This window comes from Sorex araneus, chromosome 3 (genome assembly GCF_027595985.1).
Source record: "Sorex araneus isolate mSorAra2 chromosome 3, mSorAra2.pri, whole genome shotgun sequence".
NCBI classification, from domain to species: domain Eukaryota; kingdom Metazoa; phylum Chordata; class Mammalia; order Eulipotyphla; family Soricidae; genus Sorex; species Sorex araneus.
In genome coordinates, this window is record NC_073304.1 from 225,481,707 (window position 1) to 225,509,133 (window position 27,427).

Sequence of the window (27,427 nt, forward strand, 5' to 3'; positions counted from 1 at the left end):
TCCTCTTTGCATTCCTTTTCTACCAAACATATCAAATGGTATATGCAATAGTATTAAATATTAAAACACTTCCCTACTGGTTGGTAAAAACCATTAGCTGATTCTGTAAACCCTCTAAATGTTCTGCCGCAACTGGCCTCTCCTCCCAGAAGCGCCTTGTAGCTTCTCCCCACAGAACAGCATCAAAACAGTTATCTCCCTGCCCATGGAGGGGACAGCCTGGAGGGCCCCACTTCTTCACAACTTTTGCGTTTGTCTAATTGCCGGTACTGATGTGTCATCTCCATTGTGTGATATTTCTGAATGTCACCCCGACTTTGTGAGTATTCCGTAAATCATTATGAGTTTGAGTGTTCTGCCCACTAGAGTACCAGATGTCTCTGGCTCACATGCTGTTGCTTATCTATGTAGACCAATTATTTTTGGAGTAACCTAATATTCATACCGTAACTTCAAGAATCTCCTGAACCGCACTGCTTTTTCCTCTCAGTAAATGGTGTTTCCTAAGTGCTGTGTTCTCTTTTTGTTCCTTCCAGTTCGCTTCGCACCATATAGGCCTCCAGATATTTCCCTGAAGCCTCTCCTCTTTGAAGTGCCCAGCATCACGACAGAGTCAGTATTCGTTGGCCGGGACTGGGTTTTCCACGAAATAGATGCTCAGCTTCAAAGTTCAAACGCCAGCGTAAACCAAGGGGTAGTCATTGTCGGAAACATTGGGTTCGGCAAAACTGCCATCATCTCCAGGCTGGTGGCCCTTAGCTGCCACGGGACACGGATGAGACAGATCGCCTCAGACAGCCCACATGCCTCCCCCAAACGTGCGTATTCTTTATAAAGAATTCCCTCTTTTATTACTCTGGTATTTTTTTTCCTGACATATTAAGTCTCATCTTTTTAATTTTTGAATGTGTAAAACCCGGCTTGCAGGTGAGGATCATTAATTCAGAATTGAAGGAAGGAATGTAATACTCCGTTTACCTTTGACCCACATATCCAAGAGTCACCCAAGTGTGACAGAAAAAACCTTTCTCTCCGAATAAATTCATGACTCTTCCTACTGCCTGTATGGCATGTCTGTCCTTTGGATAATGACTGTGGCAGTCGCCTAGAAGAACCATTCGTATCCATCATTGTCAGCTTTGTTCAACTTATACCCGTGTTCTCTTGCTCCATGCCAGCCTAATCACACTGTGGCCTTCATTTTCTTGCTGTTGATGTCAGTTTTGCTCTCTTTGGGCTCAAACTCGATGGTGCCCTTGAAGGGACATTCCTGCTTCCTGGTGCAAAGATGCTGAGACATCATGTATCTTTTCATGCTCCTTTCGTCACAGGCCAGGTATAGCTTATTGGTTACCACCAGAATTTGTTTATTCTTTTTAAAAATGCTCATAAGGTCCGTGAGCTTCATAAACATTAACTCACGCAAAGCCTCTTTTCCACTTAAGGAGGAGGTTCCTGTTACCTTCATAGCACAGGTCAGTGATCAAGGCTCAGAGAGGCTGAGGTCGCCTCCCACGTTTCGTCACTGGTGGATGGTGAACCTGGAGCCTCAGCAGTCTGATGGCCATGGCCATTCTCCTCTCCGTTACGCTGCCCTCCTTACTGGTGGGACCCTCCAGTAAAGATGGGTGAAATGTTCTTCCTCTCCGTGCTATGTATGCAACCAGTCTACCTGGTTTCTGTTCATTAGTAGAGAACAAAGAGAAGAGCTATTGCTTTTCTGGCCCGGTAATCTTGCTCACCACAAACTTTCAGACAGAGCTACTACAAACGGTTTGTTTGAGTTCATAGAAGTTATAGAGTCTGGCACTCTGCTAGACACTCAACAGGAACGCACTGAGCACTCGCCAGGCATCCTGTCGGAATTAATTAGCAGCCTCAGGCAATTGAATAGTCAGCTTACCTCAGGTACACTTAGCAATATCTAACAAGTAGCAGAATTATTGTGTTAAAAGAAATCTCAAAGAAGAGCTCGTGCGTACGAGAATATGGTAGGAATTGTGACAGAACAATTGTTCTATTAAAAGAAGTACCATGCTAACTTCCTCAGCTGTGACTTGGAGAGGTGGCCTCCGGGCCAGGCGGAAGAGACTTCAAAGCCACAGAAGTACACAGACAAGCAGACCAGATGGTTCAGTGTTTGAGCCCAGAGAGAGGTGTGAGGCTGCCCAGGCCCCGTAGTGCTGGGAACCATCCCCCAGAGCGCTGGAGGATCTCACGGCCGTATATACCCACAGGTGCTCGTGGGCCCAGCTATGCAGAGGATCCAACGGTGGGCCTTAGCCATGCAAGGCAAGCTCCCCAGCCCTTCTGTTTCTGACTGTTTCTGACTCACAGGAGCTTTTCTGAGGTAGAATGCCATAGGAGTCAAGAGCCCAGAGCTAGAGCCCCAACATTCATATTAACTATACTTTGTAATCTTAAAACTTTGTTTCAATTCTTTCGTTTTAAGGGTTTTGTTAATCCGTAAAATGAGGAAGCAGGACTAGGTAATCTTTAAGATGTGTTCCTGTGCTAAAATTCTGTAACTTTTAAGAATTCTTTCATGGTTGATAATAATTTTCTGTATCTATTCCATAGTTTTCCTTTGTGTAAATATCTCCCCAAACTACTACGCCAAAGAGATAAACTATTTGAGTGTATCAGAAGAAAACCCGACACTAATGTCTCTCAGGTTGCTCTGTCTGTATTGCTGTTGCAGATAGCACTAGTAGAACCAGGTCTGGCAGAGGATAAATCTGAACGGTAAAAAGAGTTGCTTTCTTAGAAAGCAAAAGGTGCCTGGAGATCCCCACCTCAAGTCTAGGAAAACAAGAGTTTCTAGAAAATAGCTCATGTGTTTCCCCCAAAGTAAAGGTTCTTCAGAGGTAGCTAAGTTACGCTTTTGCATCCTTTATCGTTTCCTCTCCAGAAACTCTCGAGAATACCATACACTCCTCTTCACAAGACAAACGTCTGTAGGTTGAAACTGTGGGTTTGACCTGATAGTTAACTTTTGGACGTGAAAGTAGTATTCTCCCCAAAGGAAGTTGAGTCTGTGGTTACACATTAATCAGATTGCACAGAGAGAGAATTTGCTGCTTACTAAATACTACTGGTTGTAGTCTATTAAGTCCACACCACATTCTGTCTCTGGCCAACTCCACAGAACCCACGGTCCTTAGAAAGGGTTGAGACTAAGTCACCAGTAAATTGTGGGCTGTGAACATAAACCGGAACTAGAAATGTTACTGGCAGCAGTAGATTGTTTTCCATTGATGAGAAAGAATATTATCAATAAGGAGCGAATACGCTAAATTTTTATGAAATTTAATGTATATTAAACTTAATTTGTTTGGAATCCCTTACCCTCAGAGAGACCAAGAATATAGTTGGAGCAATTAAAAAAAAAAAAATGACAGGAGCCTCCCTGCGTCCCCTGCATCTCAGTCTGTTGTCCTTTCGGCGACCGCTGCCTTCCCCCAGCGGTGCCGCTGTGGCAGAGGGGAGCAGTCTCGGCTGCAGCGCTGCACCGCCTGCCTCAGTCCTGCCCCCACAGACGCTCAGCCCCCCGCCCGCCCCCGCCTTGTCATTTTCCGGGACAGTACAGAAAAGCTGTCAAGACAGGCACTCGCCTGTCATCCTGCTTTCCACCTACACCCCGTCCTGAGCCTGACTCCCCCATGCGTCTCCACCACCGCCACCATCACCCACCTCCCAGCACACACACACACGAGGCACAAAAGCAGTTTGTGAAGCTAGACCTGTTGTATAATTCTGGCGTGACCGCGTTCCCCACAAGTGTACTCCGCACGGCAGGCCGGGAAGCTCGCTGCTACAGGACCCTATTTTCCTATCTCGAAAAGCCTCTGTGTAGTTATTATTTGAATCTGACATTTGCCAACAGCTGCCAGGCCCTCGAACAGCTGCTCGCTCGCCCCACCCCTCCCCACGCTGCTTGCTTCAGAACTTTGTTTTGCCAGTTTGCTGCTCACACTGCCTGCTGCCTCCCCAGTAGCTTTTATTTCCACTGTTCTCTGAATACCGAACAGAAAATAGTCACTCAGACAAAAAAGAGGGTATCTCCGAGAGGGAATAGCTGGAAGGCAGAGGGTATTCATACCATAATTACCCACAAAATCAAATGCCAGCTACAGAGGAATGGGGTGGAGAGAAGGAGTGAACCACAGAAATGATACAGTGAGAGAGTCTCTGAACTTTCTCCCCCAGCTGACAGTTCTTCGGGCTTTCCCTCCACCCTCCACCTCCTCCCCATACCCACCTACAATCCTTCCGAATTCTACCCAGTGACCAGGGAATCTTCTCTTCCAATTGGATAGAAGTCATCTCGGTCTAGCTCTGCTGGTAGGGAATCGAATGATGAGCACCTTTACCTGTTCATCAAATCGTAGTACAAGAAATGATACTTATTTACAAATCCATATTCAGAAATAGCCTACAGTTCCTAGTAGTCGTCAATGCATTTTTAAATAACATGAACAAATGGAAAAAAATTTTAAACGACTGTATTAAGCTATAATTAACAACCATACCGTTGACCCATTAAAATAGTTTAATTCTGTGTTTTCAGTAGTGTCACAGTATAATCACCATGATCTAATAATAGTTCATTCCCATGCCCCCTAGGAGAAATCCCATGCCTCCATTCTCCCCGTAATGCCTCTTGCCACCCACTTCAGAACCATTAATTTACTTTTGTTTGGCCCTGTGGATTTCCCTGTCCTAGGTATTTCATGTAAGTGCAATCATGCAGCATATGGTCTTTTGAAACTGGCTTTTTTGAGTGAAAGTAACATTTTTAGTGATTAGTCAGCCATAATGTCACACATTTCAGCATCTCATTTCTTCTTGTCAGGTAGCATTCCAGTGTATGGACATACATACCCCATGTTTTACTCATTCATCCGTCGGTTGAGGGACATTTGAGTTGTTTGTGCCTTTCTTAATAGGTTCCTCCCGTGCGGTGCTTGGTGTCGGCCACCTGCCCGGCAGCACTCGTGTGAGCTCGGACTGGGCAGTGCTGGAGACAGCCACGACCAGCCTGCTGGGGCCTGTGGGGGGGCCGGTGGTGCCAGGATTCTAACCCAGCACACTTTGGAGCTCCCTCCGCATCCCCTTCTCCTACATTTTTGGCTATTAGGACTCTTGCTTCTTTGAACATTTATAAGCATTTGTGTAGATACGGGTTTTAGTTTCTCGTGAGTGTACTTTCCTAGGAGTAGATTTCAGGATCATAAAATCCCATCAGTCTTCCGTTAGTTCAGAGTATGATTCTAAGATGCAAACATCCATCTCTGTATTCCAGATGTGGATGCCAACAGAGAGCTGCCACTCACACAGCCACCTTCAGCTCACTCCTCCCTCACCAGCGGGAGCTGCCCGGGAACCCCAGAAATGCGCAGACGGCAGGAGGAAGCCATGAGAAGGCTCGCCTCGCAGGTACAATTCCCCAGTTGCACGTGGACTAGTCCCTTCCCTCCCCTCCCCTCCCCTCTTCCCTTCCCTTCCCCCTCCCTTCCCTTCCCTTCCCCCTCCCTTCCCCCTCTCTTCCCTTCCCTCCTCTCCTCTCTCCCTCCCTTCTCTTCCCTCCTCTCCTCTCTCCTCCCTTCCCTTCCCTTCTCTCCTCCCTCCCTCCCTTCCCTTCCCTTCTCTCCTCCTTCTCTCCCTCCCTTCCCTTCTCTCCACTCCTCCCTCCCTCCCTTCCCTTCCTTTCTCTCCTCTCCTCCCTCCCTTCCCTTCCTTTCTCTCCTCTCCTCCCTCCCTTCCCTTCCCTTCATTCCTCCCTCCTCTTCCCTTCCTTTCTCTGTTCTCCTCCCTTCCCTTCTCTCCTCTTCTCCTACCTTCCTTCCCTTCCCTTCTCTCTTCCCTCCCTCTCTTCCTTCCTCCCTTCTCTCCTCCCTCCCTTCCTTCCTCCCTCCCTTTTTGCCTTCCTTCCTTCTTCCTACCTTCCTTCCTTCCTCTTCTTTCCCTCTCAGATCTCCCTCTCTTCTCCCCCACCTCCCTCCCTCCCTCCCCTCAAGTAGGTCTCAGAGGTCACTTCTGGGCAGTGCCTGGCTGACCTGCAGGCCTGGTGGTTCCATGCTTGGGCCACTGATGTGGTCCTGGTCAGACCAGCAGTACTAAGACCCCTGGGCCTATATCCAGCCATGCTCAAGGGAACCAAGGCTACACCTGGCGGTGCTGGGGTTGGTGCGGGGTGGGGAAGGTGCAGGTTAGCATGTGGGACTGGGGCTTGAACTCACAGCCCAGAGCATGCCAGACATAGGCTCTGGGTCTCACTAGTTTTATCTTAACACCATAGAGGCTAAGCTTGGAAGACCCTTCCTTGCAAAGTGAGTAAAACTGTGCACATATCCCATGACAGTATGAGGAAAAGTTCCTTTCTGTGCTGTTTCTAGAAAAGTACTTTCTTATTACCAGTCAGAGTCTTAGAGTTGTTCCTTTAAAATATTCAAAGTCTGGAGTCTTGGGATGTGGCTTCGTGATGGAGCAGCTTCCTTGTCTGCGTGAGACCCCGTGAGTGCAGTCCCCGCACCACCCACGCTACTAGGAGCAGTCACCAGGACCAACAGTGTCAGCCCTGGCACCACCCCCAGTTGCATGTTCCATGCAACCAAGTGTGCAACTCCCAAACATACAACAACAAAAGGAAAAGATGTATTTTTTCCCCAAAAAAATTTAAGTTCTCTGGGGCAGAAAAATAGAACAACCAATAAAGTGCTTGCCTTGTGACTGACCCAGGCTCAATCCCCTGCACTCTGTGTGATCCCCCAGACACTGCCAGGAGTAATCCCGGAGCACCAGAGATAAAAACAATACGTAAAAATTTAAAAACTTAAGTTTTTTTAATGACTTCGTAAAGAAATTGAGACTCAACAGTCATATGTCTTACTCATGATCACTGAATAAGGCATCAGTAGTTTCTTATTTTCGTTTTTAGCCCCAAACTCTTCCTGCTGTATGCATATTCTGCATAATATTTTTAATATTTGGATTTTAAATTTGTGCCAAAGAGGTATGTGGGCACATAGTTGAGAAAAGCCGATAATGCTCGGGGATTTAAAATAAAAATCAGCAATTCTTTTCCTCTCCTCAATCCTTCCTAAAGGTGACCTTTTCAACTCTTGAGGCTGTTTCTCTGATTTTTATCTCCATTTTCTAAATATTGTTATATACTATCGTAACTTTTTTTTATCAGTGTTACACATTATATATTCCTATTATGATGAGAACTTCAGCTCTTTCCCCTTCTTTCCTTAGTCTCCCAAATCTCAATCCAATTATATCATGACTTATGTCAGAATCTATATTATAGTATTTTTAGTATTAATATTATGCAAGTGTGGCTTAAAGTAGAAACCACAGATATTTCTTTTTTGAGCAGTTTTGTTTTTCCTGCACATTATTTAATGCCTCATTTTTAAAAATTAGCTTATTTTTCTTCAAACCTGTGGCTGAGTCCATAGCTGTTACAAGCGTTGTACAATACCCCTCAGTACAATTTCTGCAGCAGTTAGATTCCCCACCTGGAGACACCCATCCCAGAAGCCTCCATCCTTCTGGCTCTGGACCCAGAATGTGCTCAAGTATTCCACCAGCCCCTACCTGGAAGTGTCCTGTTCATTCCTCGATCATCTTCGTTCTAAATTTTATTCCTCATTTCAGTGGAGCACATCCTCTAGTACCTTTCAGTATTATTACTAGGTTGTCATCATCATCATCATCATCATCTTCTTTTTTTTTTTAAATTGGTTTATTCTTATTCTTCTTATTTTTTTTCTTTTTGTGTCACACCCGGCAATGCACAGGGGTTACTCCTGGCTCTGCACTCAGGAATTACCCCTGGCAGTGCTCAGGGGACCATATGGGATGCTGGGAATCGAACCCGGGTCGACCGCGTGCAAGGCAAACGCCCTACCCGCTGTGCTATCGCTCCAGCCCCCATCATCTTCTTCTTCTTCTGATTTCTTTGGTGGCTTTTTATTCCCCCTCTTTGGGGGTTTGTTTTTGTTTTCATTTATTCTGTAGTACCCAGTAAGCCCTAGACATACTCTGATCCTGGGAAATGTGTTTGATAATTTTCTCCAACATTTTCTACATTTTCTTTTTATACAAATCCCCTCTCAGAGAGCCCAGCAAGCTACCGAGAGTATCCCGCCCACACGGCAGAGCCTGGCAAGCTCCCCATGGCATATTCGATATGCCAAAACTAGTAACAAGTCTCACAATGGAGACGTTACTGGTTCCTGCTTGAGCAAATTGATGAACAACGGGACTACAATGCTACAGTGCTACAAATCCTTTTAATCCAAAATTAGATTCCCTATTCTAATGCTTTAATTTTTTTAAATGTTCTCTCCTACTTCTATACTTTGGTTTTTCTGATTTGGATTTTTAATCACCTTTAGAAGGTTTCTTCAACATTACTGTGTTCAGACTTTTCACACACAAAGAATTGGGGGTGGGAAGCAGCTTTCATTTTATTTCCAAAAGCTCTTTCTAACTGTCCTTTTATTGTGTTCTTTCCTGTGTGCAGTGTATTATCTTACCTCTCCCTCAGAATCGAGGCACTAGAGTACTGATTGAACCAGCTGTTCATTCAGGACTTAACAAAGCGTGTCTTTGGATGGCCTAGTGATATTTATTGCAAGTACTCACGTGTCCGAAATGTCATTATGCACATCTTTTTTTTTTTTTCTTGTAGTGTTTGCTTTTTCTAGCAAAGAATTCTCTGGTGCTTGTTTTATTTTCTTACATTTAGTCTATGGATCTTGCATTCAACTTCTATCTGTATAATACCAGATTATAAATATCCATAAAGCTGTTTCTTGTTTCTGTTCTTGAGAATTTTTGAGAGAACAGGATGTAAACTATCTCAAATAAATGGAAAAATCTCTTCTCAGATCAGAGAGGTTACTCGAAGTGGAGAGGCCCAGCAGTATATTATCCCTCACCCCACCCCAAGCACCACTGGGTGTGGTCACAAAGCAAAGCAGAAGTCCCTCATCATGGTTAATTAGTAAAGAGGAAAAGGAAGTCATTTGCAGTATCTGAAGTTTCTAATTTCTTTGTAGAGATCCAGCTCTACTCAGAAGCAGCATGTTTCCCCCCCATTCCAGTTTTATTTGGTTTTTGTTTTGTTTTGTTTTTTCTTTTTGGGTCACACCTGGCAATGCACAGGGGTTACTCCTGACTCTGCACTTAGGAATTACCCCTGGCGGTGCTCAGGGGACCATATGGGATGCTGGGAATAGGAATTGAACCCGGGTCGGCTGTGTGCAAGGCAAACACTCCACCCTCTATGCTATCGCTCCAGCCCCCCCCCCCCGTTCCAGTTTTAATTGCCTGGTACATACACACTCATAACAAGGGTTTTGAAAGACCTTAGAGTTCCCTCATAACCACTGCTAAGTACAGCTTCCAAAAATCTCTATTTTCCTCCCTAAATATTCCCTCTGTAGACTGGCTGCAGCCTTTTCTTTAGAACAGTCAGAGCAGATAGCATCCTAGAAATACCTGCATGCTGAAGCCCTCCCATCTTCCATCTTCACACTCACCCACCTAGATATTTAGAGTGCCTGGGCACCTGTTATACAAGACTTACAGAAAGTAGTGAACAAAACAGACTCCATCCCGCTGTTACAGAGCCCACACACTCGTGGGGGGAGAAGGGAATAAACAAACAGATAATATATTGGATGAAGTGCTAAAAAGAGCTCGAAAATTGAGACTTTTCTCATTGTCACCTCTTCTCTCTCTCTCTCTCTCTCTCTCTCTCTCTCTCTCTCTCTCTCTCTCTCATCAAAAGAAAATTTTTCAAGATATTATCAGTAGTTAGAAGATATTTTCTATTACTAATTGGAAATCAATAACTTCACTTACTTGAAAAGTGATTAAATTTTAAATCCCATAATTGTGCCTTCCTTAAGCAAATAATAACTAAAAGAATTTTGAACCTAGAGGTGGGGGTTTTAAAGCTTTAATAAAATAAATACAGATTAAACCAATGTAGAATACAATGGGTTCTTGTATTCAATATTTGAAACATGTTGAATTTAGAGGAAGATTCTCTCAAGTTGTGCTCAGGCACTCACAAGCCAGGCCTGGTAATCTCGGCAAACCAGGCCAGTGCCTGAGCATGCAATGCTGACTAGCCCCTGCAGTGGCAGGAACCACCTGGGCCACTTTGCACTGCTCAGGGCCAGAGGGCTACACCAGTGGTCCTGGGGGAAATCATGTGGCGCCAGGGATTGAACCCAGGTCGAGCGCATGCCTAGTGTGTGCCCTAACTGCTGTACCATCTCCTGGCCCCTGGAAAATGTTTATTATAAGTTAGGAAATCTGTGATTGTTTGTACTTACTCAAGAGCATATTCGAAAGCTTGTAATTATTTCTTCCTTCAGAAAAAAATACATTTGCTCCTAGTGATGGAATGTTTTTAAATTTAACTAACGTTAAAAATTTATACTAAACTACCAAGAGGTTGACTCCATGGTTTGGAGCCTGGCCTCACATTCTGGGGAAAGGGCAACTCAGAGAAGGGATCTCCAACTATAATGTAGCCGAAGGCCATGCGGCGGGGGGAAGGGTGTTGCGGGCTGAATGAGGGCTAGAGACTGAGCACAGTGGCTACTCAACACCTTTATTGCAAACCACAACAGCTAATTAGAGAGAACAGAAGGGAATGCCCTGCCACAGTGGCAGGGTGGGGTGGGGGGAGATGGGATTGGGGAGGGTGGGAGGGATGCTGGGTTTACTGGCGGTGGAGAATGGGCACTGGTGAAGGGATGGGTTCCCGAACTTTGTATGAGGGAAGCATAAGCACAAAAGTGTATAAATCTGTAACTGTACCCTCACGGTGATTCACTAATTAAAAATAAATAAATTTTTTTTTAATTAAAAAAAAATTTATACTAGGGGCTGGAGCGATAGCACAGCGGGTAGGGCGTTTGCCTTGCACGCGGCTGACCCGGGTTCAATCCCCAGCATCCCATATGGTCCCCTGAGCACCGCCAGGAGTAACTCCTGAGTGCAAAGCCAGGAGTAACCCCTGTGCATCGCCGGGTGAGACCCAAAAAGCAAAAAAAAAAAAAAAAAAAAAAAATTTATACTAAACTAACCATGGTCTCTTAGATTGAATTGAAATTTCCTAGTCATTGTACCACATGTTAAAGTTCAAGTCTACAAGTATGCAGGTAGAAATTCTAGAACAAGGACCAGCAGCCTTGCTTCTAATCTCTAACAAGCTATTCAACAGAATGATCTTTAGTTAGATTAGTTAGATTTATAAATCATCAGCTTGATAAATTAAAATTTATACATGATAGTTAAATTGTCCTCAAAGGGCCAAAGAGTGGATACCTCCAAGGACTAGAGTGGATACTTTACTTGCTGAAGCCCTGGTTTGATCCCTGGCTTGAAATTGTCCCCTAGGTACAATCCCAGAGTTGAGCGCTGCCTGGATAACACAAAATACATACACAAAAGGACACCAAAAAAAGCCACTGTCCGGGGCTGAAGTGATAGCACGCGGCCGACCCGGGTTCGATTCCCAGCATCCCATATGGTCCCCTGAGCACTGCAGGAGTGGTTCCTGAGTGCAGAACCAGGAGTAACCCCTGTGCATCGCCAGGTGTGACCCAAAAAGAAAAAAAAAAAGCCACTGTCCTTGGAAAGTCTCTTGGTTTAATATACAAGGTTCTTAATGTCAATTGTTATATCTACAATTACCACTGGTTTTTCATAGTACTCCTGCTGCTTCCTGTAAAGCTACTTAAAACATTTATAGTATTCATGCTGTTTCCTGTACTGCTACTTAAAAAAGTTAGAGCACCTTTGTAACTTGAAGGAACACTTTCCATTTGAACGAAACAAATGTTGAAGTAGTAAATGTTGCCATGTAGGCATCTCTTAAAAGGATTTCCAGTTAAAGCTAACTGTTCTAAAGCAGTAGGACACGCAGATCTCATTCTGGGCCTTTGCTGTATATGTGACTTTAACTACACTAACCATAGCTTTCCTACCCTCTTGGAGAATTCACTGCAGACAGAGAAGCTAGCCTTCATTTTGCAAGACCTGAACGTGTGTTGAGCTCGATATTCCTTTTATTTCCTTTGCTGTTTCTTCATTCTTACCTTAAGATAGTCGTTAATATCCCCATTTTACAAAATGTAAAACTGTTCATGCTATTTGTAAATGGCAGAGCTAGGATTCAGAACCAGTACTCGCCCTACATGTGAATCTTACTCTCCTTTTCATTTTGCACATTAAGAACAGAATCTGAGGTTAAATAACTAGGCAGAAAAATCTGGTACATGGTTTAAGGTGAAACAGGTTGGCCCCAGAGTCCCAGAGTCCATATGTTCAGCCACCTTTCTGGTGTGACAGAAAGGAGTTTCGCTTTGTATTCTTTTGGAAAAATTATCAGTGGTTGAAGCTGGCTTTCAAACCATAAAATTATAAGGAATTTTAGTCATTTTGGTGGCTTAAAATTTCCTTTAAAAAAGATAGGGGGACTGGAGCAGTAGCACAGCGGGTAGGGCATTTGCCTTGCACGCAGGTGACCCGGGTTTGATTCCCAGCATCCCATATGGTCCCCTGAGCACCGCCAGGAGTAATTCCTGAGTGCATGAGCTAGGAAAAACCCCTGTGCACCGCCAGGTGTGACCCCCCAAAAAACAAAAAATAATGGCACAGTTTTTTGGCAATGAGAAGCTCTTGTCACTTTAGATATGTTCTCACAGGTTTAATCCTTAGATCCAGAAGCTAGTATATCTGAAATAAGCTAATTAGAGAAACCAGCTAATTTTAATAAGTGTCACAGACTCATAAAAAAGCAGAATTATTTTTTAATGGAAATTTATGTAAGAAAAAACTCAAACCTTATCCTTCCCAGGAAGCTAATTCTGAGCCAGATCAGGGGATGGCAACCAATCATGGTTCCTCAAACTGTTGGTGCCACAGTTAAGGGTATCAGACAGAAAAATCATCCTGTGCTCTCAAATTGAGCATGTGTAACCAAATGTGGAGAAAGGACACACAGAGAGAGAATCGGTACACAAGTGAAACAAATTTGAAAAGGTTTGTGCATACCTCTGTTCATTGCAGTGCAATTTAATCAAGACCTAGAAACAACCAGTATACAAAGATGGAATAGTGGAAACACCGCATTTTGTCCACACACACACAGAATACTACTCCGAGATTAGAAAAAGAGTATTTCACACACACACACACAAGCTGAAATCTTGTCCTTTGCTCCAACATGGATGGAACTGGTTGCAAAATAAATCAGGCAAGCAGTTATTGCCAGATAAGTTCACTCATAAGTGGCATATAAAGAAGCAAATAAGGGAACAGACAATGTCTTCACAGGAACAAACCCCTAAGCTCTGAGCTTAGCACTAAAGTTCTGGGGTTGGAGGAGGGTGGTCCAGTAGCTTGTGGTAGAAGGATGTCAGCCCTTTGGTGGTGGCTGTACTCTGGGAACATCGCATAAACTGAAATAGTTCACCATTTACAGCCTTCTAAACCAATAAATATTACCTCAGCAGTTTAAATTTTTAAAAATTACTGGTTTTGTTTCCTTCAGATAAATACTCAAGTGGAATTGCTGAATCATGTGGTAGTTCTGTTTCTAATTTAGGGGGGAAAACACTTACCTCATAATGCTTATTATACTCTTATTATCTCTTGTTAAATGGTCTTTCTTGTTAAACTGTGAAGGGCAAAGTTATATTGCTCATCATTTTATCTCCAGAAGACAGTGGCTACATATAATGGAAGTTCAGTTAATATCTACTGAATGAATTTAAATGTCTATTTTCTGTTAGGAAATCTTAGCATATTAATCCAGTACTTATAATAATTCATCTCAACCAACTTACTAGACAAATTAGAATCAGATTTATGAGCCCCAGGAATGAATCTTGATAGGAAATTTGAAATGGCATTAATCCTCTGAAATAAACTCTTACTTAAATACTTTTGTGCTAGACGTAGGAATTCCAGGTGAACTAATTTGCTTTTCAAATTTTTTCTTTTGCTCCTATCTTCTTTGGATTATAATCATTTATAATTGAATGGTAACATTTTGTGAGGTAGAACTACTTAGGTCTAGAATTATAAGAAAGCTAAGCATCTTAAATTTTACTGTAACTTTTTAAATGATAGAGCTCCGTCAGACATTGGAGCATACTATAAGGTTTCTAGAACCAAAACAGTGTGATGCTGGTGTTAAATATACTAATAGCTAGTGACATAAAGCAGAGTTTGAAACGATATCGAAGTTTATATGAGTACTTACATGATACATATATACTAAGATACTGGAATGAAGATAGAGTTGAACTGGTGCTGGGGGCCAGAGGAATAGTGCAGTGACTCAGAGCGTCTGCTGTGTAAGCATATGGTCTCGCATTCAGCGGACATCCCTGCTGAACTTCAGCCACATCATAGCCAAGTGGGTACACACGACACAGAAAGGGATACAGCTCTCAGTGAGCACCACAGCCATACCTTGTATGCCTCGGCCAGCAGTGTAACACCCAGAAAGCACCTGTGCAGGCACCGCATCTGGAGAAGTGAAGCTCAGGGAGCATCACAGCCAAGTGTACAGGCACCTCCACCTGATGGGTGAGTATCCGAGAGTGCCACTGCTAAAAAGTGAGAGAGCACCATACCTAGGAGTATGTGCAGCCCTGACATCCTAGCAGCAATATTTACTAATTCCATTAAACAAATACATGGTGGAGCTCTTCATTCCTGGGGAATTACAAATAGTAAGTGTAGAAGGACAGGGGAAATGGGAAATCACTGCTCTGCAAACACTAGAATAATCTACAAACAAGATCCACTGATATACACCAAAATTAGTGGCAGAAATTTTGAAAAGAGGATTTGCATTGTCAGAGTATCTCCCCCTAAAGATTAATTAGATGCAAAGGGGGGAATGATGACAATACAATAGAGGAACCTTGTAGAAATCTCCACCATAAGCCAGCTGATCAAGGTCAACATCAGTAGTCACAATGATGTCAATATCAGGGTCCACTGAGAAAAATTTACTATTGTTTTTGCTATATTCTTGCCAAAAGGTCTATTAGGTTATGAGGAATGACATTCACCAGAATAGCTGAGTAACTGAGAAGTGCCAGGGTGGTGAAAATGAAAATAAAGGAGCACTTCCTGACTGCAGAGTCTAAGAAAAAGTAAATATTAAGTGCACTATGTGATCCTAGTGAAAGAAGACATTAGTAATAAGCCTGGTGAATTTTGAGCAATGCCTTTAGTCAATTATACCACTGTAATTTCCTTTAGTTCCTGGTTTTGATCATTCTGCTTTGCTTATATAAGACTCCAATGGTAAGAGAAAGCTGAGTGAGAAATATATGTGAAAACTTTGTGTACTACTTTTGCAGCGTTTTGGTAACTTTAAAATTAGTCCAAATAGAAAAAAAGTTTTAAAAGTAAATAAAGTCTACTGAAAAAAAAAAAAAAAACAAGAGCTCCAAGCTGGAAAATTACTGAGGCAGTACCCAAGTCTGAGCTATTCTTAGCTTAGGGTGAGGATTAGAGTCACAGTTGAAGAACAAGAGAAAGTTCTTATTTACAGTGAGCCTCCAGGTCCCTGAAAATATTAAAAGCCAAATGAACAAAGAGTTGGAAGGGAAGAGCTGAGCAGGAAATCAATCAAGTGCTGAGAAGTGGGTTAAGAAGGTGTGAAGGAGAGGAGAGGTGGAGTAAGAACCAAGAGCACATCTTGAAGGACAGCTGCAACATTCAAATGGTACATAGGGCAGCTATTATATAAATTAAATATTATGTCCACTTGAATTCCATATCATCAAAACTACCTTTTCTATATGTGAAATTAAATATTTGATCCTGTCACTGATTATTAATCTAAGTAGACCTCTGTCTTTGGACAGTAGAACTTTTAACACAAGCCTGACAGATCTGCTACTCCTTCTGATGAAGAGTTTGCTTTTTTTGTTTTTTTCTTGTGTAGTAAAATCAAAAGATTTTTTTACGAAAAACTGTACTGACCCTCCCCTCTTTTCTTTTGTTGGTATAGCCTACAATCCTAGAGCCTGCCCTTTCTTCTTTCACAAGAGTGATTAAATTTTACTCATTCTCTTAAAGATTTAATACAATTCTTGTCACATCTTTTGTATTTGGGGTACAGTTGTTTTAATAGAAAGATTTAGGATTTAACAACAATGAAGTTTTCTAACAAGTCATTTTGAGATGATGAGAATTCAGCAAAATGGCACATTTTACTTGCTGATTAGGGATAGACTAATTCTACCATATCTAAGAAGTTGGATAGTGACTAAGAATGGATTGTGTAACTTCCTCAAAAGTGTCACAAGGTAGTACATCGAATAGGGTACTTGTCTTGGTCTTGGCCAACCCAAGTTCAATCCCTGGCATCCTATATGGTCCCTTGTACCCACAGAGAATGGTTTCTGAGCACAGAGCCAGGAGTAAGCCCTGAGTAGTCCTGGGTTTGGCCCCAAAACAAACCAAAAAAGATGTAGGAAGAGCTCTTATTGTCACTAAACACTGGTACAATAGAGATTGGAGGGAAAAAACTACATTCTGAGATTTACTTCCTATATTTGCACATAAGAAATGTCAAAAATGGGGGCTAGAGGGCTAGTACAACAGGTAATGAGCTCTCCTTGCATGGCCAACCCAGGTTCAGTGCCTGGCATCCCATACAGTCCCCTGACTACATCCAGGAGGGATTCCTGAGCACAGAGCCAGGAGTAACTCCTGTCATCACTGGGGGTGTGTGTGAGAGAGAGAGAGAAAGAGAGAGAGAGAGAGAGAGAGATGTGCCAAAATGTAGGTAAGGTCAAAAATGTAGGTAATATTAACGGACAATTTAGGGGAGTACCAAGTGTTCTGAACAGGTTGTACATACATATACATGTACAGCGTAACAACTTTGTAATGTCTAGTTAATAACCTGTTTTGAACCATAATGAAGATGTTGTATGATCTTTGTGCCTGAAGTTCTACAATGGAATCAAGAGATTATATTTGCAATGCCATAGAAATATTCGAATTTTTAAAAAAAAAATTCCTCCGTCCCTCTTGGAGAGCCCAGCAAGCTACCGAGAGTATCCTGCCCGCACGGCAGAGCTGGCAAGCTCCCCATGGCATATTTGATATGCCAAAAACAGTCACAACAAGCTCACAATTGAGACGTTACTGGTGCCCGCTTGAGCAAATTGATGAGCAACGGGATGACAGTGATCAGTGATTCTCAGAAGGAACTTTAGCACTGACCTTTGTTACATAAAACTTCTTGTAATTAAGCGTGGAGGATTTTTAATAAACTCAGTAAAGAATCCCTTTCTCAGTTCAGATTTAGGTAAAACCATCTTACAGCTGGTTTGCTCAGCCGATTTCACCTCAAGATGCAGAATTAATTGAGGCAACATGTAGTGAAAGTTCATAGTGTTTTGGAGTTTTGCCATTTGCTTTGAATAGAGATTTGTGTCCCTTGGACATGGCCACTGACAATACTGTTCATTGAGAGGACAGATCAATTGCTGCCAGGTTTCTACTTTGGGTTCCTTGCATTGTGATAAAGGTAATAAAACAGTGACCAGTCCTCCCAGAGAAGAGTGGAGTTCTTTTTGGTTTTGTTTTGAGGCCACAAAACAAGCCCCCTGGTGTGATCAGGGGATTACTCCTGGGACTGTGCTCAGGAATTATTCCCAGTGGGGTTCAAGGGACCTTATAAGGTGCTGGGTGATCAAACCCAGGTCAACTGCGTGCAGGCAAGCACCCACTGTGCTATCATTCTTGCCCCTCAAGTGGATCTTTGTTAAAAGATAATTTCTCATTTACAACTCCACGATTGTGCTCAGACACATTGCTTCACCCACAGCAGTTCCTCTCCTTAGCTTCACATAGATAGTAAAATATTTTTTATGCTAAGTGAGGATTTCAGGTCTGGGTTTTGGGGGCTCTGGGGGAGTGTAGTTGGGTCATACCTTGGCTGTGTTTGGGGGCTGTTCCTGTGTCGGGAGCGACCTGTGGTGGTGCTTGGGGGTCTGTATGTAGTGCTGAACATCAAGCCTGCATTGGCCACATGCAGATAAGAGCCTTTCCCCCTATACTGTCTATCCGGCCCCATTTGTGTAGTTCTATTTTTCTTTTTTTCAGCATTCATTGAAAAACTAGGATGACCATAACTATAGATAACTAGTCTTTCCAAAGCAAATAGTTGGGGTATGACTACTCGGCGAGAGATGACTGAAGAACTAGAATCCTTAGATTGACATACCTATGAAGACCCATGGGCAGATTGGAGATACTAGAAGCACAAATCTAGTTGGGAAAGAGTGTACAACCTTGTGGAAGATATTAATGATGGAGAGAGGGATGAGGAAGAAGGCTGTGATGATGGTGGTCTGCCGAAGAATATTAGTATGTACTATGTGTGCCCACCACCAGTTTCAAGCATAAGCTCAGTGACTCTCCGCTGCCAGGCTGATAGGATCTTCACCAGTGACCTTCAATCACTGTCCATGTACCAAAAGTTGAAGAATATTGATCCTCATCACTTCACTTGACTGAGTCGTGCTGAGAACTCACTGCTGATTCCAATTCACCCTCAACACTTGCCCTTGTTCACCCTCAACACTTGCCCTTGATGCAAGAAAGAACAACTTGAAAGAATTACAGGGACCTCTAGACAAATTCAGGCCAAAAAATAAAGGTTTAAAACTGCTGACCCCACACAGACCAGACCATACATTTTCCAAGCTCTTTGAATTTAAGACCTGCAATTTTTTACTTGATTTTTTTATTTTGAAATAATGTTGGTTTATATGGCTGTCTGTATGTTTAGGGTTACAGTTTTACATATCTCCAAAATGCGTGTTTCTACCCTCTACCAGTCACCAAGAGTCCCTATCTGTCCCCCGACATCCATTAGATTTCTCCTCCTACTTTGTTTTCTGGCAGCCTTCTATGGTCAGACCCATTTTTAACAGAAATTTCACTTTTCTTCTTATCTAATTCTGATTTTCTGTCTCTAGGTGGGTGCTCAGAAAATATTTGATAATTTTAAATCTGAGTATTATTTTTATAAGGCTACTTGTAGCACAACTGTAATTTGGGGGTGGGGGTGGGCCATGCGGTGAGGTGCTCAGGTCTATTCCTTGCTTTGTGCACCCTGGCCATGCTTAGGGACTACATGTGGTGCTAGGGTTATAAACCAGGATCAGATGAGTGTAAGACAAATGCCTTAACCCCATACTCTCTCTCCTGCCCAACACAACTATCACTATCAATGTCATCCCATTGCCCATCGATTTGCTCAAGTGGGCACCAGTAACTTCTCCATTGTGAGACTTGTTGTGACTGTTCTTTGGCATATCCAATATGCCATGGGTAGCTTACCAGGCTCTGCCGTGCGGGCAAGATACTCTCAGAAGCTTGCTGGGCTTTCCAAGAGGGGTGGAGGAATCGAACTCGGGTCGGCCGCATGCAAGGCAAACGCCCTATCCACTGTGCTATTGCCCCAGCCCAACACAGCTGTAACTTTTAAAATAATAGGTTATAAGTATGTTTCATAGACAAAAATCTCTAGTCTATTCTACTTTGTTACAAGCTGAGTCTGTTTCCTCTACGGCTCCATGCTGATTGTTAGAGAGAATTAATGTTCATCTTTACTCTTATGCTTGCTTCTTATTTTTCATAATCCAGAGGGAAAATTTAATATATATTAACAAATTTTGAACCACTATGTGATGTGTGTGCATGTATGTGTGTGTATATATACATACAAACACATACACTCACACACACACACACACAAGGACATATATCAAATTTGGGCTTGTATATTCATGAATGGTGCCAGGGCATACCTCCCAGGCCATACACATTCCAGGAGTACAGCCTAGCCCTGAGCCCCATCTCCAACCCTCAAATTTCTGATCTTGATAAATCCAGTGGTTTCTGAGTTAGGAGTTTTTGATCTTGAACTTGGAAGCGTTGAGGGTAGGGAGACAGGAGATGGTGATGATGACTGCTGCTGAGCCTGTTGGTGTTTGCCTCTTCCTTCTATAGGTGGTTGCCTATCATTATTGCCAAGCGGATAATGCCTACACCTGCCTGGTGCCAGAATTTGTCCACAATGTCGCCGCGCTGCTGTGCCGCTCGCCGCAGCTGGCTGCCTACCGGGAGCAGCTCCTGCGGGAGCCTCACTTGCAGAGCATGCTGAGTTTGCGTTCGTGCGTGCAAGACCCCATGGCCTCCTTCCGGAGGGGTGTCCTGGAGCCCCTGGAGAGTCTCCACAAAGGTACAGATGAGGTGAAAGAAGGTGAAAGGTGGCGTGGGAGCTCAAGTTCATGTATCCGAGGCTATCAAAATAATTTATTTTTATCACACTGCCAAAACCAAATGTTCCATAGCTGATGTCCTCCAGGATATAGTTACAGATAAAAGATTTTGCTTGAAAAATAAGATTCCTGCAGGAACTGTTACTTCCGCCTCTTTATAAAAATGCTCATTCTCCTTTCCAAATATAGTTCATTTTTCTTGTACTAAAGATAGTAGAGCTTCCAGCCCTTTCTGTGGAAGTCGAACAAGTCAGGCAGGTCCTGGCTGCAGCTACCGCAGTGTGCAGGAGTTTCTGTGACTGGACCTGTGTTTTTCATGACTCCATCAGTGCCCGTCAGAGGAATGACTCCCGTGCTTGCACAATTCTGTGTATAAGCAACAGGGAAAGGGAAACGGGAGACCTTCTATACATGAGTGCCTCCCTGTTTCCTCTGGAACATTAGTGCTCAGGTTACCCCATGCGGCTCGCCCCTTCACATCTCTAGCTCAGCCCCTTCTCGAGGCCTTCTCAGTGCTGCAAGCAAAAAGCTCTTAGCGGGCATGAGATTCCTGGACAGTCCACCTACTCCCTTCCTGTTTATCTTTCTTAAGGACTGGCATAGTGCCTATAAGGACTACATTATTTAGTTGTTTCAGCTTCTGTGCTGGTTGCTTGGATACCAGAGATTCTCCTTGTCATCTCTGATGACCTCTGTCTGTACCTCTGTTCCCGCTTAGTTTCACCATATCCTAAACTTCTTTCAACCTTAGAATTGCTCCATAATTTTTGTTTGGCTGTTTTTAGTTCCTTGGTGTCACCTAGCAGTACTCCTGATGCAGTGTTCCTAGAACCGTGCAGCTCTAGGGATCAAACCCGGGGCTCCCACATGTAAGCCTTTTGAGCTATCTCCAGCCCTCCACAAATGTTTTAAAGCATAGTTACTGTTCATTCTATTCTATGATGTTTCTCTCATTCATTGATCTTCACTTATTCCTACAGTTAGCACCCAAAGGCATGTCACCTGCCCCTGACATCATACCTGATCTTCTCCGTTTTCTGGTTAAGTGCTTCTTCTTTTACTTCATAACACACTTGGAAAATTATTTTTGAATTACATAGCTTATAGGGATTTGGAAACCTTACAGCTCTTCTTGTTTGAACATGACTGGCCCTGAGGCTGTGTCTGTGCTGAACCCCCATGCCCTGAGCACTGAGAGATTCATTTGTAAGTTTACCTCTGACCCATTCATGGTATTCCTGGGTAAGCTCTACCCAGTCTCTCCAGTCTTCTAGAGTTTTACCCACTGCTTCCAGATAAAACTTCGTAAAGCATTACTCTCATCTCTTACTCTTCCTGTTCAGAAACCTCCCTGTTGCCTGCTAAATTAACTTCTAGCTCTACTCTAGCATTGAAGGTGATTGATGGCCTGGATCCAGCTTAGTTCCAACCTTATTATTACTCACTTTTATCCTTGTGAAGCTTATGTTTACATATAAACAAAAATATTCACTGGTTCTTAAGTCCTCCCTGACAGTGAACTCCTGCCTCCATGAATTTACTCTTGGTGTCCTTTTCTTGAGCTGTCTTCTGAGATCTCAGCCTGTCAGAATTCTGGGCATCTTTCAAGAAGCAGCTTTAATGCCTCCTCTTTCATGAAAAACCTGCTGATCCACCTGCCCTCCTGCAATAATGCACAGTGTCCCTGCAAGTCAACATTAGTTTCTTATATTTCATGCTATACTACTCAGTATATTTTTGTTTATTATTAGGCCAAGCAATGTCCAAGGCCTTGTGGTACCAAGGATTGAAATGAGGGCCTTACCCTAGATGGGCATGTGGTCTGCCATTGGCACTTTCTCCCCAGCCCCAGTACAGTGTTACTTAATAAACAGAAAACAACAGAATTCATTAGGAAGATGCCATAACCCTAAATGAGTATGCCCTTGATTATAATGGCGATTCTAAGTACACAACTTGACTAATAGAACCAAAGAAGTCAATAGACAGATAATCTTAAGTTAGATATTTAAATACCTTTCTCATTAACTTTCAGAACAGGAGACACAAAATTAGTAGGACTATAGACTTGAATAATGCTATCAACTAATTTGAATCAGTTGAAATAGAACACCACCTGATAGCACTGGAATATTTGTTCTTTCCAAATGACCATATTGTGAGCCATAAAAGAAGTCTGAAATTTTTGAAAAATGAAAGCCTTACAGAAAATATTCTCTAAATTAATGAAATTAAGTTAGAATAAATACTAGTAAAATCTCTATTTAGAAATTTAACAATATACTTCTAAATGATACGTGCAGTAAAGAAAAAAATCACAAAGGGAATTCTGAAGTATTTCAAACTGAATAATATAAAATCATAATGTTGTAGTTTCTGATAATATAAACTAAAGAAAATACAGTAAGCAAATCTAGTATAAGCAGTGCAAAAAATTAATAAACTCAATAAAAGACAGTGGAATAGAGAATTATTGTTAAATAAACCCTTAACAAAACTGATCTCCAGGGGCTGTAGAGATAGCACAGCAGGTAGAGCGTTTGCCTTGCACACGGGCAAACCGGGTTCGATTCTCAGCATCCCATATGGTCCCCCAAGCACTGCCAGGAGTAAGGAATAATTCCTGAGTGCATGAGCCAGGAATAACTCCTGAGCATCGCCGAGTATGAAGCAAAAAAAAAAAAGATCTCCAAAAGTAGAAAAATCACAAAGTTTTATATTAAAATTTAAAGAGAAGATAGCACAACAGTTTATATAAGTACTAAAATAAAAATAAGAAATTATTGTGAATAACTTTATAATGAACTTAGCTACTTAAATTGGACAGTTTCTATAAAAAAAAAAACAACTTTTCAAAAGTGACTTAAGAAATAGAAAAGCTAAAGAACCCTTAAATGTTCAATTTAATCTGTAATTTAAATGGGAAAAAAACACTTTCTAGTAAAATTCTAGGCTCAGATGGTTTCTCTATATCCAACAACTAAAGAATAAATAATATTAAATAAATATTATTAGAAATTGGAGATAGAACATTTTTCAGCTTGTTTTATTTGGCAAACATAATGTTTTGTAGAAAAACATGGTAGGATCTTTTAAGAAAAGAAAATTGGATTAGCAGTGTAGCTCAGCAGTAAAGTACTTGCATGTGTTAGGCCCTATCCCCAGCCCTGCAAAAAGAATGAAAATACAGATAATTTTTCTCATAATCATAACAACAAAATCCTGGAAAAAGCTAATGAATTAGACTCAATCAGAAATGCAGTTTAACTTCACATTTGTAACCTAATCATTATTTGCAGAATGATGGGGGAAATCTATATGTTTCTATATAAACACAATCTTATATAAAATACATATTGGGCCTGAGAAATAAATAGCTCAAAGAGATGGGGCTCATATCTTGCCTGAATGAGTCCCCAAGTCTGATCCCTGGCACCACTCGGTCCCCAGGCATTGCCAAGTGTACCCCTAATGGCTTCCAGTTCTTCCGGGCCTGAGCATGAAGCCAACAAGCCCACACCACTGGGCCTGCTTTCACCAGAGCAGCTGCAGCCTCCCGAACACTGCTGGGGGGGCTCTGTATTACAAAACATGTCATTAAAACTTGACAAAAAATGATAAATAACAATAAAAACATAGTGCAAACAAGGAATAGAAGGAAACTAAGTGTAATAGTAGACAACTCAAAAACATAGGAACTACTGAATACCCTGTCAATAACAAGACAAGAATGTTCCCTAACTCTCTCCACTCTCATCTAACATTCCACATTTCAGTGGTATCCCAAACTGGCACAATAAGGAAAAACTAGAATAAATACTGGGAAAAAAACAGCAAAACTGTCTTTACAGACAGCATGGTTGTTTACCTGGAACACACCAAGAAAGTTATAATAATATAATAATAAACCTACCCGTGCCGTATTCCATATGTCAAAAACAGTAACAAGAAGTCTCACAATGGATTCCTTATTGGTACCCACTCGAGCAAATCGATGAACAACGGAACGACATTGCTACAGTGCAGAATTAGTAAGTGCAGTTTTGAACTTTAAGGTCAATATACAAAGCCAAGAATATCTCACCAGTACATTCTTTCCTTGCGTGTGAGGCATCAGAATAAATTAATCATTATACAAATATATATTTATTCTCTACTAGCAGCAATTGAAAACTTATATAGTGTGTAAGGCATTTCCCTTGCACATAGTCAACTCTTAATTTGTTCCCCAGCACTACATATGGTCTCCCAAGTACTGCCGGAGTGATCACTGAGCACAGAGCCCTGAGAAAACTAGTATGGCAGTTTTAAGACATGACTGCAAACTCTTTGTAATTCCTCCCAATCAGAATTGGAACCTGTAATCTGTTGCCCTTGACTCTTAGGCTTATGAAAGCTTCAATAGAAAAGTACATACTTACGCTCCGTGGCATCTGAGTCTATGTCAGAAAGAGCCATGCATTGTCCATCTTCACCAAAACCTTTGCTTCTGGAGGCATACACTTAATGGAAGAAGTGTGATCACACTGAGTTTCCCATGCTGTGTAGGACAGACAGATGGAAAGGCCATGCACAGGCATTCCCTTGGTTATTCTAATATTCAACTCATCCCAGCCCTGATACCAAACATGTACATTTTTCTTCCAGATGTTCCCAGTTTCTACTACTTTGTGTAAACCCTAGCTGTTTTATGCAGCAGTAGATAACTGGGACAAATGCTATTTTGGGTAACATTGAAATACTTGAGAAAAAAATTTAAAGTATGTATAAAACCTCCACAATGAAAACTACAAAACACTTGAGACTGAAATTTAAGAATTTAGTAAATGCAAGAGATACATGGTTGTAGACTGGAATTTTTCTCAAACTATTCTATAGGGCCACTGGATGTGGACAAAAACAACAACAAAAATGTTTATAGTACTTATATTCATAGAAACTGCAACCCACCCAAATGTCCATCAATAGCAGGAAGGACTTTTTGGGGGTGAGAGGATACTCCTGGAAGTTCTCAGTGCTTACTCCTGGCTCTGTGCTCAGAAATCACTTCTGGTGGAGCTTGGGGGAATACATGCAGTGCCAGGAATCAAATCCGAGTCAGCCATGTGCAAGGCAAGTCCTAATTCACTATAAAATCTCTCAAGTCTAATGGAAGGACTTTTGAAGGGCAGTATGTGGGGCTGGAGGGAGAGTACAGCAGGAAGGGTGCTTGCCTTGAACATGGTTGACCTGGGTTCGATCTCCAGCATCCCATATGGTCCCCCAAGCACCACCAGGAGTTTTCCTGAGTGTAGAGCCAGAAGTAATGCCTGCTGTTTGCTTTTGGAGACATGCACTGCATGGAAGAAGTGTGATTACACTGGGTTTCCCATGCTGTGTAGTACAGACAGATGGAGAGGCCATGTACAGGCACTGGGTATGGCACACTGTCACTGTCACTGTTATCCCATTGCTCATTGATTTGCCCAAGCGGGCAGTAGTAACATCTCCATGTGAGACTTGTTGTTACTGTTTTTGGCATATCGAATACGCCACAGGTAGCTTGCCAGGCCCTGCTGTGGGGGCGAAATACTCTCAGTAGCTTGCCAGGATCTCCGAAAGAGGCAGAGGAATCGAATCTGGGTCGGCTGCGTGCAAGGCAAATGCCCTACCCATTGTGCAGTCACTCCAGCCCAATAAATGTATAAAATCAAATTTAAAAATAGTTGAAAGAGAGGCTGGAGCGATAGCACAGCGGGTAGGGCATTTGCCTTGGACGCGGCCGACCCGGGTCCGATTCCTGGCATCCCATGAGCACCGCCAGGAGTGGTTCCTGAGTGCAGAGCCAGGAGTAACCCTTGTGCATCTCCAGGTGTGATCCAAGAAGCGGAAAAAAAAATGGCTGAAAGAAAAAATAAGATATGGGGGCTGGAGAGATAGCACAGCGGGTAGGGCGTTTGCCTTGCACGCGGCCGACCCGGGTTCAAATCCCAGCATCCCATATGGTCCCCTGAGCACAGCCAGGGGTAATTCCTGAGTGCAAAGCCAGGAGTAACCCCTGTGCATCGCCAGGTATGACCCAAAAAGCAAAAAAAAAAAAAAAAGATATGATTCAAGAACCATCTTGCCACATACAGATCACCTGACCTCAGGCAACATTTCATAACTTTTTGTGATTCTAATCCAAAACCTGCAAGTTAAGCTCAAGACGAGCTGCAGTTAGCATCCCACCCCATCTCTGAAAGCTGTGCTTTCTCCCCCCAACCGCACACACACTGTAGTATGGTGCACACACACAAAAATAATTGTGTTCATTAAAATATTTCTCCACTGCCTGGGTTTTTAAGCCACACCCAGCAATGCTCAGGCATCACAAACATATGTGGTGCTAGGGATTAAACACACAAAATACTTCTTAGTAATAAAAAGGAAAAAATGAATACTCAACAAAGTAGATGAACCTCAAATTATGTTTGGTCAAAAGAAACAAGTGCAATCTATGGTGAATTAATTGTGTATGTAAATTGTGTTCAAAATTTTTAATTTTTTTTAGTTGGGGTTTTTAGGAAAGCTCAGTAGAGAAAACACCTTAGTACAATAGATATTTTCAAATTACTCATTTTTCTTTGTAAAAATGAACTGTTTATTTTTTTTAACATTCTAAGAATCTATAGATCATTTGTATCACTTGTCATCCTGTTGATCTTCAGTTTGCTCGAGGGGCGCCAATAATGTCTATAGATAGAATCTATAGATAGAATCTATAGATATTGCAACTAAAACAGACACACATATGAAGTAAATACTGAAGTTTCTCAGTGAACTTTTGCTTTAGTCACCAATGTGAAATAAAAGATGTTAATTTTGTTGTCACAACTAAAAAGGAAGGTAATTTACACATGTGTCTGTCAAGCACCTTCATTTCACCTTGAATAATTCCTATACCTGTAATATAACTAATACATTAGGTACAGTCCTGACTTTGATGCTGGTTACCATCTCTTCCATTGCAATCCCTGTAAACAATGATAAAATAAGAAAATAAGAACCGTCTGAAATCTTTGTAAATGTAAGTGGGA

General features: G+C 42.2%; 1 protein-coding gene across 9 annotated transcripts in view; it reads left to right on the forward strand.

Moving 5' to 3' along the window:
- Positions 1–27,427, forward strand: part of TANC2 (tetratricopeptide repeat, ankyrin repeat and coiled-coil containing 2) — a 379,564-nt gene that overhangs the window by 277,783 nt on the left and 74,354 nt on the right. For all 9 annotated transcript variants that reach the window (XM_055131292.1, XM_055131293.1, XM_055131294.1 and 6 more), the window contains 3 exons: positions 537–818; positions 5,306–5,439; positions 20,098–20,329. In XM_055131292.1, the coding sequence (XP_054987267.1) occupies positions 537–818; positions 5,306–5,439; positions 20,098–20,329 (648 nt within the window). The remainder of the gene's footprint in view (positions 1–536; positions 819–5,305; positions 5,440–20,097; positions 20,330–27,427) is intronic.